At 41.7% G+C, this 9,548-nt stretch overlaps 1 protein-coding gene across 1 annotated transcript; it reads right to left on the reverse strand.

Moving 5' to 3' along the window:
• Positions 1-968: 968 nt before the first annotated feature.
• cuedc2 (CUE domain containing 2) lies at positions 969-8,622 on the reverse strand. The gene is made up of 9 exons (XM_080739779.1): positions 8,339-8,622; positions 7,353-7,436; positions 6,191-6,334; positions 5,657-5,718; positions 3,828-3,952; positions 3,134-3,301; positions 2,380-2,444; positions 1,309-1,369; positions 969-1,200 (listed from the first exon to the last, which is right to left on the reverse strand). The coding sequence occupies exons 2-9, from the start codon at positions 7,424-7,426 to the stop codon at positions 1,054-1,056; spliced, it is 846 nt and encodes a 281-aa protein (XP_080595905.1). The 5' UTR covers positions 7,427-7,436; positions 8,339-8,622; the 3' UTR covers positions 969-1,053.
• Between the last annotated feature and the right edge of the window lie 926 nt (positions 8,623-9,548).

Consider the following 9,548-nt stretch of genomic DNA (forward strand, 5'->3'; position numbering starts at 1 on the left):
TACTGAAAATGTTGGAATATTCTTTTTATCATTTTCAAATCTGGAATGGGGAGGGGGGGTTATCCCTGGCACAAGTTATTTTCAGATAGGGGTTTGTGGCAAAATAAAATACATATTAATTTGGGGGTCCTTCACATGAAAAAGGGTTTGAGAACTACTGTCTTTGTGCCGTGGTTCTCAAAGTGGGGTTCCAATGGACACACAACTCTTTTAGGGTGTACAAACTGAACCAAATGGACCCTTTCCGGTTCCATTTGTACACTCTTAAGTTATTGGAAGGGGGGGGGGGGGGGTCCTTGAAACCTGTTTATACCTGGAACACATAACTTTAACCATTATTTTATGCTTTAACTATTAAAAAATAGCAGATATGCTCACAGCGCGGCACCGAGTGCCGCACTGCGAGCTTGTAGATCTGCTATTTTTGAAAAATCTTGAAAATGTGTGCAAGTCTTTGAATATTTTTGACACGATTGTTTCTATGAATGTCTTCTAAATCCCTTAATCGGTGGTTCTCAAACTTTTTCCATGTCAAGGACCCCCAAAATTACATGTATTTGGCCGCGGACCCCCATCTCTAAATATGTTGTTCCAGGGACCACCCAGAAGCAAATATTTGAGTTACAAATGTTCACTTGCGGCACTAGGTGCCGCGCTGTGAGCTTGTATATCTGCTATTTTTTAATAGTTAAAGCATAAAATAATAAGTGGCTCCGTGCTTAAAGGGGAAGACCACCCATTTTCAATATTGAACTATGTCATTAATATACCTTAGAGGAGTTGTGTGGAAATAGAAAAAAAGAATCACCCCCTTCTGTGTGGGTGGATTTTGGGGTTTGTATTGTAAAGTACAGCGTGATCACACCACACCGTTGTACTTTACAATACAAACCCCCAAATCAATCCTCCAGTTCTAGGCAACACAAAAGCGGGGGAACTTTTTTCTATTTCCACACAACTCCTCTAAGGTATATTAATGACATAGTTCAATATTGAAAATGGGTGGTCTTCCCCTTTAAAAATGATTGAGAACCTCCGTTCTGGTGCGTTTGGTCAGTGGAACCTGTATTTCCTGGCGGGCTTCAGACTGACGTAGGTCTTCTTCACTTCGTCGCTCTCCTCCTTCTTCACCAGCTGGTACCGCTCCCCTTTGGTGGTCACCACCTGGTTGCCGTGGTAACGAACTAGCTTCTTTGGAGGCTGTGTGAGAGCAACGAGAGACGATGGAGATGGTTTTCACAGAGCCAGGACCGATTTGATGTTTGTAACTGCCGACGTAACGGTACGACAACACGAGCAAGGACTTACGTCTTTGGGAGCGACGGGCCGGTGCGTTTTCTTGTCCTCCTCCCTGTCGACATGCATGTACCTGGAGAAACATAAATATACATTAGTCATATCGATGGCCAAAAACTCCTATCTGCAGTGTTGTTTTTGACAACACATTTTGATTTAGTTTTAGTCGTAGTCTTTTGAATAAAATGTCATTTAGTTTTAGTCATAATTTAGTCACCTGAAAAGTTTTAGTTTTAGTCTAATTTTAAATATCATAAGATTTTAGGCGACTAAATCTACAGTTGATTTAGTCAACTGAAATGTATTTTGGCAGGCCTTGATGGCATCATAATGACTGATTTTACACTTGGTTGTGTGCTGAAAATAGCCGATCTACAAGCTCACAACGCGTCGCGCTGCGACGCGTTTTTACCTTGAAATAGTAGAGGTTTTGGTGTTGAACACACATTTTTCTTTTTCATTTTCCCAACAAAGTGAATTTTTCAGATAGGTTTTGCATTTTGGCCATTGATATGGACTTTTATCCTGTCTACTAGCATATGTTCCTGGTTCACATTAGACATATTACACATCGTCTCTGTCGGGTGTAAACCTCGTGTCTTTTCAATGAATTGAGTACATTCATTCATTCAACCTTTATTTATATCTCGAAAAGACATTGAGGTTGCCCTCATTTGCAGTGCCGTCGAGATGGTTACACCCCGCCACTCCGACATGTCTCCATTCCGACACTAACCCTATCTCTAACACTTACCCTAAACTTAACCCCTATGGAAGCGTCGCCACTCCGACAATAAGAAGTCAATTTCGGAGTGGCGACATGTCGGAATGGAGAGCGACTCACATTACAGTACGACATCAATACTCACAAAAACAAGACAACACAAAGCAAAATTAAAAACAGTTGCAGACATTTGTGTGTAGGTTGATTTGAATTGACTATGTTATGGGAGAACTCTTTAGCAGACCTTGTATTGAACTGTACTTTCCTGTGCTTTTTTCTGCAAGCTGCTAATAAATTATTCAATCATTTCGGATCGTCGTTTTCCTCCTACCATGACATGATCGGTACGTTGGACTTACTTCTGCAGAATGCTCTCCTTCAGCTTCTGGTCTGCGACTCGGGACACATCCTTCCCATGGTTTACCTGAGCCAACAGGATAGAAGAGAACAGCAGTTTGTCATCCAAGCGGAAAATGGTTATAAGAGTGTCTGTCCTGAGATAGGGAGGTCGGGATTCAATCCCCAGCCAAGTTATACTGAAAGCTGGGGAACACTGCTTGGCACTCAGCATCAATGGTTCAATTGTGGGTTAAGTCCCTGCGACATGCTAGCACTACATCAAGCCACCTCACGCTACAGAAACAGGAGATAGGATCCTGACCTACGGGGCCACATGGCCGATCAACTGGAATCACTATCTGCCGATACCGATATTCCCGATCACAGCGTCAAATACATAAATTCTTCTATTTAATGTGTTACTGTAGCAGCATTTATATACTTAATGATTCTTCTTACAAAACATTGACATCGTATATTCAGTGGAGATTGCAGGCTGAGGTCCTTTAGTATCCAATTCAACGTGTAGGAGTTGAAGCTGAGGTTACATTCAGTACCACAGATAAATATTGTGAAAATAGCTGATCTAGCTTGTAAATCGGCAAAGCCAATACCGATCAAAGCCGATAGAGGCATTATCAGCCGATCGCGATCACTCACCGATCAATCGGCACATCTCTAACTTTTACAGAACAAAAAAGATCTCAAAGACACAACAGAGCGAACAAAAGGCACGTCTGTATCTTGGGAGCATTATTATTAGGGGAGCCTCACGTTGAGGGGAGAAGGTTTGAGCTGGACGTCCCCTTCGATGATGAGCCTCACAGCCTCCTCCATGTCCCCCTTGGCGATGCACAGTGCACTGCGGGCCTCCGACAGGCCGCACTTAGGGAACATCTCCAGCAGGTGCTGCTCCTGCTGCTCCCACTCTGAGGCTGGTGCCTACACCACATCAAACATTTACATTCCTTCTGGCCTGAAACTAATCAGTCACACAGGAGTTTAAGGCTGCATGTGTTTTTGATAATCTGTTTATTTTTTTTTATATATCAATAAATGGACGGGGGAAATCATTTTGATTTGATTTTTTTAATATAATGGACTAAACATATTAGTCTGTTATTAAGTATTAACCCTGTTTAATACTTAGTGGTGCAACATCATTTCAGAAATATTCGATCTACAAGCTCACAAAGCGATGTGTCGAGAGCTTGTAGATCTGATATTTTGCCATTAAAAACGCATACATTTCAAATGTCCCCCCAAAATGGATAATTTCTTATAGAAATCGATGATATACTATCTTTTATAACGGATTCAATGGATTACTGTGATTAACTGTTGCACCTGAAATGAATTTAACAGTGGCAATAACTTTATTTCAAAGATTCAAGTGGAGAAGACAATATGAACAAAAACAATCCACCAATATGAGCTGACAAGCCTGACATTGGTTGGATTTTAATACCTTGGCAGTGGCGCCCTCTGTCTGCAAACTAAGGCAGCACACGTCTTTCTCTGGAAGAGGCCCAGTAGACAGAGCTGCATGTTGAAGTGGGATGTCATCTGTTCTCACCTTGCTCACATCATTCTCTGTCAGAAATAAACAGTAATCAGAAATCTGTAGTTTAGCCAAAAATAGCAGATCTACAAGCTCACAACACTCGCAGCGCGAGGCATTGTGAAAAGGTCAAGTTTATTAAGTGTTGACGGTTCAAGTGGTTAAATATCTGCCAGTCCAATGTAGTGTGGGGATTTAAGGGGAGCAAATGCTAATTTCGTGCAAATTTGTCTTGAAGCGCAAAATTTTGCAGATGTAGCCCAGGGCATGCTCTAATGATTTAGCTAGGGTGCCCGAGTTTGCGACCTTCGGGGTCGCCACAGCGGCCAAATTAAGTTGTGCTCCCATTGACTTTCTATACAGGAGGAAAATACCCAGAAAAACATTTTTTCTGGGTATTTAAGTAGGATCTGAGGGGTCTAACTTGGGGTTTGTCATGATGCTGAATCCATTGCAGGCATTTGTTTTGCACAAAAAACATTCCTTGGGCTAGAAATGGCCTCAGAAAATGATGCATGTATGGGTGAGCATTCATGTTAGTCGGAGGCCTTAGGGTTTTTTTTTTTTTCGTGCTAATCGGTCTAAAAGTGCAAAATTTTGCACAGATGTAGCTCAGGGCATGCTCTAATGATTTAGGTAGGGCGCCCGAGTCGGCGACCTTCGGGGTCACCACAGCTCCAGAAAACACCCACAAACTCTGAAAAGTGATGACTCATCACTTTTCATCACTAAACCATAGTTTTCTGGGGCCATTTGTAGCCCACAGAATGTTTTTTTGTGCAAAACAAATGCTTGCAATGGATTCAGCATCATGACAAACCCCTAGTTTGACCCCTCACATCCTACTTAAATACCCAGAAAAAAGTGTTTTTCTGGGTATTTTCCTCCTGTATTGAAAGTCGATGGGAGCCCAACTTGATTTGGCCACTGTGGCGACCCCGAATGTCGCAGACTCGGGCGCCCTAGCTAAATCGTTAGCATGCCCTGAGCTACATCTGTGCAAAAATTTGCACTTTTAGACTGATTAGCACGAGAAAAAAAATCACACCCGTGTGAACTGAGCGGTGGTTCCCCCCCCCCGTGTGTGTGTGTGTGTGTGTGTGTGTGTGTGTGTGTGTGTGTGTGTGTGTGTGTGTGTGTGTGGGTGGCCTGGCCTGAACAACAGCGCCCCTCCCTTAACATGTGTGGTCAGAAAAGGTACTACACCACAGGCTTGAGGCTACATACAGACCCACATACAAACAAACAAACAAACATACCTACACACACGGCCACGCTATGGAGACGGTGTGACCACCGCTCAAAAACCCTAAGGCCTCCGACTAACATGAATGCTCACCCATACATGCATCGTTTTCTGAGGCCATTTCTAGCCCAAGGAATGCTTTTTTTGTGCAAAACAAATGCCTGCAATGGATTCAGCATCATGACAAACCCCTAGTTAGACCCCTCAGATCCTACTTAAATACCCAGAAGAAAAATGTTTTTCTGGGTATTTTCCTCCTGTATAGAAAGTCAATGGGAGCCCAACTTGATTTGGCCGCTGTGGCGACCCCGAAGGTCGTCGGCTCGGGCGCCCAAGCTAAATCATTAGAGTAAGCCCTGGGCTACATCTGTGCAAAATGTTGCGCTTTAAGACAAATTTGCACGAAATTAGCATTTGCTCCCCTTAAATCCCCACACTAATGCCAGGTCGATCGTACTGTAATAATTGCAAGCCGTTAAGAACGTCTCACCTGAGCTTCGTGCTGTGGCTAGCTTGGAAGCCAGGCTGAACATCATCTCACAGACTTTGACACTGTAAAATAACAAAAGCTTAAATTAAATGATGAAACAGTGTGAAAATGTTATCCGACAGATACTCCCATCCAGAGTGATTTGGGTGAAAACAAGCACAAAGCAACTAGAGATACCAGGTAAACATCAAACTTGGTTGTAGTTAATATCATATCGTTTGAATTAAATAAATCAACAGTATATATTGTGCCACGCCACCTTCACCCAGAAGGCCTACTATGTTTCCATGCTTATACTGTATAGCACTATCTGGACACAACCTTAGGGCTGGCTAGTGGAAATATACAGAGAGACGACCCAACATTGCATTGATTTACAGGTTACTGCGACTGCGGGTACCATGACAACGAGATGTTACAATGTTACAAAACTATTCCCAACAGCGCCTCTGCATTGTTTTGTATCATTGTATGTTTGGTAGCTGCCAGTGTGAGGGCGGCATCAGGAGAACGTGTTCTTATCCAGTCGTTTACCTGTCGATTTCAGCGAAGCCGGGTATGTAGGCCTCCAGCATCTCGGCAAACACCTCCACGTCAAAGTTCTCCTCCACGCTCTCCTGGGAGCCCAGGTCCTCCAGCACGCCGGTGATGTAGGAGAGCAGAACCTCATCCAGGGTACTGGTGGGGAAGAAAGAGTAGAATAAGATACTACAATGTAACCCGCTTTCACCCTCCTACAGCAGTGGTTCTCAACCTTTTCAGGCTGTGACCCCACCAAAATAATCATAATTTAACTGGGGAAGTGGGGAACCCCCACCCTCAGTAGCGCTTTCGAGGCCGGACGCGACCGGACGCCGTGTGACCAGTATATTTCCCACATGCACACGCACGCACGGCACGAACAGTGCTTGCACTTTGCATGCTAGAATGCGTCCCCATATTTGAGTGACGACGCGCCATATAGCCTACCTAATTTAATGGCTATTTGCATAACACGTTTACCAGGTCTACCAGTGAGTGGTCTGTAGCGCATCCCCCCTAGATTCAAGCCCAGGCTACTCTCTTCATTTGGATACTTACTTTAACACCTAAGGTTTCCAGCGGTGACTGCATGTAAATGTGTGTGGCTCCATTACTGTGGTATGTAGGCTACTGCTTGAGATTTGTTCAAAGCAAACTTTGTTTCTCTAGTAACTGTAGCGCTGTATTTTCTAATTGAATTAAATGAAACTAGAAAGTAAAATCCTAAGTACCAATGCAAATATAATAAAGACTAGAAAACATCGTTTTTGTTTTCCCACCATTAGCTCTGACATCCGTTCTTTCTAAATAGCCACTAGAGGCGCGTGCACGTGACGTCAGTAAATGACCGCCCGCCCTGAAAAGAAAATCCCAAAGCACCACTGCCCACCCTGATGAGCATTCGGAATTGTAGTAGCTGAGGCATGACATTTTGTTTTGACTCAGAATAGGGACGCTAGATCGACAGTAGTGGGTTGGCGACTTAACAGGATGAAAGATTGCATTTTTCTGAATCTGAAGCTCTCCAAAAAAGTTAAATAACCAATATTCATCATCAGATAACAGATTTCTCAGGCTGGAAAACACACATGACAAATAAAACTCTTAAGAATCCCAGTTCTCGTGAAAGTGTGGGAGTAGGTTGTGTAATCCATGCAGTTACAGCAGGTCTGACCTGAGATCAGCATCTGGAATGAAGGTCTGGATGAATTCATGTAGGGCATCGTGGATAATCTTGTGCAGGTCCATAGTGTCCCAACTGAGGAGAAACAAACTCAATGTCATTCTGTTGCAGCCGGGTGGTTATCTGCTTATTGTTGAGTGACTTTACACCACTGTTTTCCAAACAGTGGGTGGGTGGGTGGGGGGTTGTAGACATTCCCTAAATTAGAAAACAAAATGTTTTAGAACTAGCAGATCTACAAGCTCGCAACATGGTGCAAAACGATGCGTTGCAAGCTTGTAGATCTGCTATTTTCACTAGTTTGCATCCCGGGCGAATATCTGATTTCTCTTTTGGGTCTTCTTGAGCTAAAAGGTTTTGGAAGCACACAGAATATGACATTGATTGCCAAATTAATTAACCCTTTAAGTAATATTACATAGCAATTAATGTGCTCATAATTTGTGGTACTTTAGACTAGAGTCTTGCAGGGTTGATGACTTAATGATTACCATAACATGGCAAATAGTAATTATGTGATCACACTTATAATACTTCTGTACTTGGATATAGTCATTATATTGTTGAATAGATCATTCAAAACAATATTACCCTAAATTATAAGAAATAAAATGTTGTCAACCAATCATCAAGGATGACGACACACGAAAGAAGAAGAATTACATTTATCTTTCCTCATAATTATGCTATACAATACTTGGATATTACATAGTTGAATAGAACATTCAAAACAATATTACCCTAAATTAAAAAAAATTCTCATACATATTATGCATATATACAAACGTGGATATTATATTACAATTTACTAGCATGAAGTCATTATCATTATAGGTCCATGCATCTTGTCATTACCTACCATTTAAGCCATATAGCCTACATAATGAAAGTGAAACCGAAATAGACTACTTTTTTTTTTTTTACGAATCTTCGCCTATTATCATCAGATGCAACAACAACACAATTATGATAGATACCTTTACTAGCGTTGATATGACTGGCGGTAGACCTGGCGAGGTTATATCGTTTTAAAAAACCAAGTCCAACTGAAACCTGGCTAAACGTTGAAGAAGATGTAGCATCTGCAGCAGATCTTCTCATCCACAGAGCAGCAGCATCGAGCAGCAACAACAGATAATGTTCTTCTGTGAAATCAAGTGTTATAAATCACGATTTATCTCCAAACATCCACTATTCATTCACTAACATGCATGCATGACCACCATTCATTCATTCTATACTAATAGAACTGAGCTAGATGTCACGCACTAACAATAACATTAGCAACCCTACAGCTAGCTTGCCTCTGAATGCAAGTCAAATGGTTAAATCACTGCCAGTCAAGTCACATCAATTAAACCAACAACTTCCTGTACGGGGACTTCAAAATAAGGTACGGATAGTAAAAATTGATCGTTGTAAATCAGGAGTGGCCAACTTGAGGGCCACTATTATTGCAGCACACTCCAGAGGGACACATTGCATACTGTCGTGCAGACACCTCTTATCTCCGTATTTTAACTTATTTTTGTGTGTGTAAACTGCCCTACTTCGTTAAAAGTAGCAAAAATACTAAAATAGCTAATCTACAACTACAAGCTAAAACGTGCAGCAGTGTGACACTTTTTGAGATTTTCTTTTTGCAATTTTCATGGTTTTATTGGAATCATGAAAAGTAACATTTAGTATTTAAATTCAAATCCACTTTATACTTATGTTAACTTTATGAACAATATTGTTTTAAAACATTAAGCTAAATATATACTTTAAGTAGGCCTAGGCATAATTAAAGCGGGTCATGTTTGCATGTTTAGAATTGTTGTAGGCCTAACTGAAATCAATAATATATCACTATCCAGATAAGCTGCGGGCCGCCCATGTAGGCTATGGAAATCCTCCTAGGAATATGTGGAATTTTATTTTGAAAGCAAACTGTATTTGCGCTCATTTATTCTTACTTTACGTTTCATCGCTTTTCATCAGCTGTTCACAATCACAAGTCCGCACAGTTCAAAACACAGCCGTTGAGCCGTCATTTCCGTGACTTGTAAACACAACCGCGTGTTGTCTGCACGTACGTATACAATTATCAAGCATTATTGAATGTCATTTGGTTTAGTAGCCTAGTAGTCTACGGCTAAGTCATTGCAAATGTGCAACATACCTCCAAAAAGCCACAATGAATTG

The sequence above is a fragment of the Nannobrachium achirus genome (assembly GCF_963921795.1).
Source record: "Nannobrachium achirus genome assembly, chromosome: 13".
Taxonomy (NCBI): Eukaryota; Metazoa; Chordata; class Actinopteri; order Myctophiformes; family Myctophidae; genus Nannobrachium; species Nannobrachium achirus.

Excerpts from the sequence above, each read along its gene's own strand:
- cuedc2 (XM_080739779.1), bottom strand. The coding sequence starts at position 7,426 with ATGGACCTGCACAAGATTATCCACGATGCCCTACATGAATTCATCCAG. Across the intron at positions 3,953-5,656 it reads AGCCACAGCACGAAGCTCAG|AGAATGATGTGAGCAAGGTG; the intron begins GTGAGACGTTCT and ends TATTTCTGACAG. Across the intron at positions 3,302-3,827 it reads CAGAGGGCGCCACTGCCAAG|GCACCAGCCTCAGAGTGGGA; the intron begins GTATTAAAATCC and ends GATGTGGTGTAG.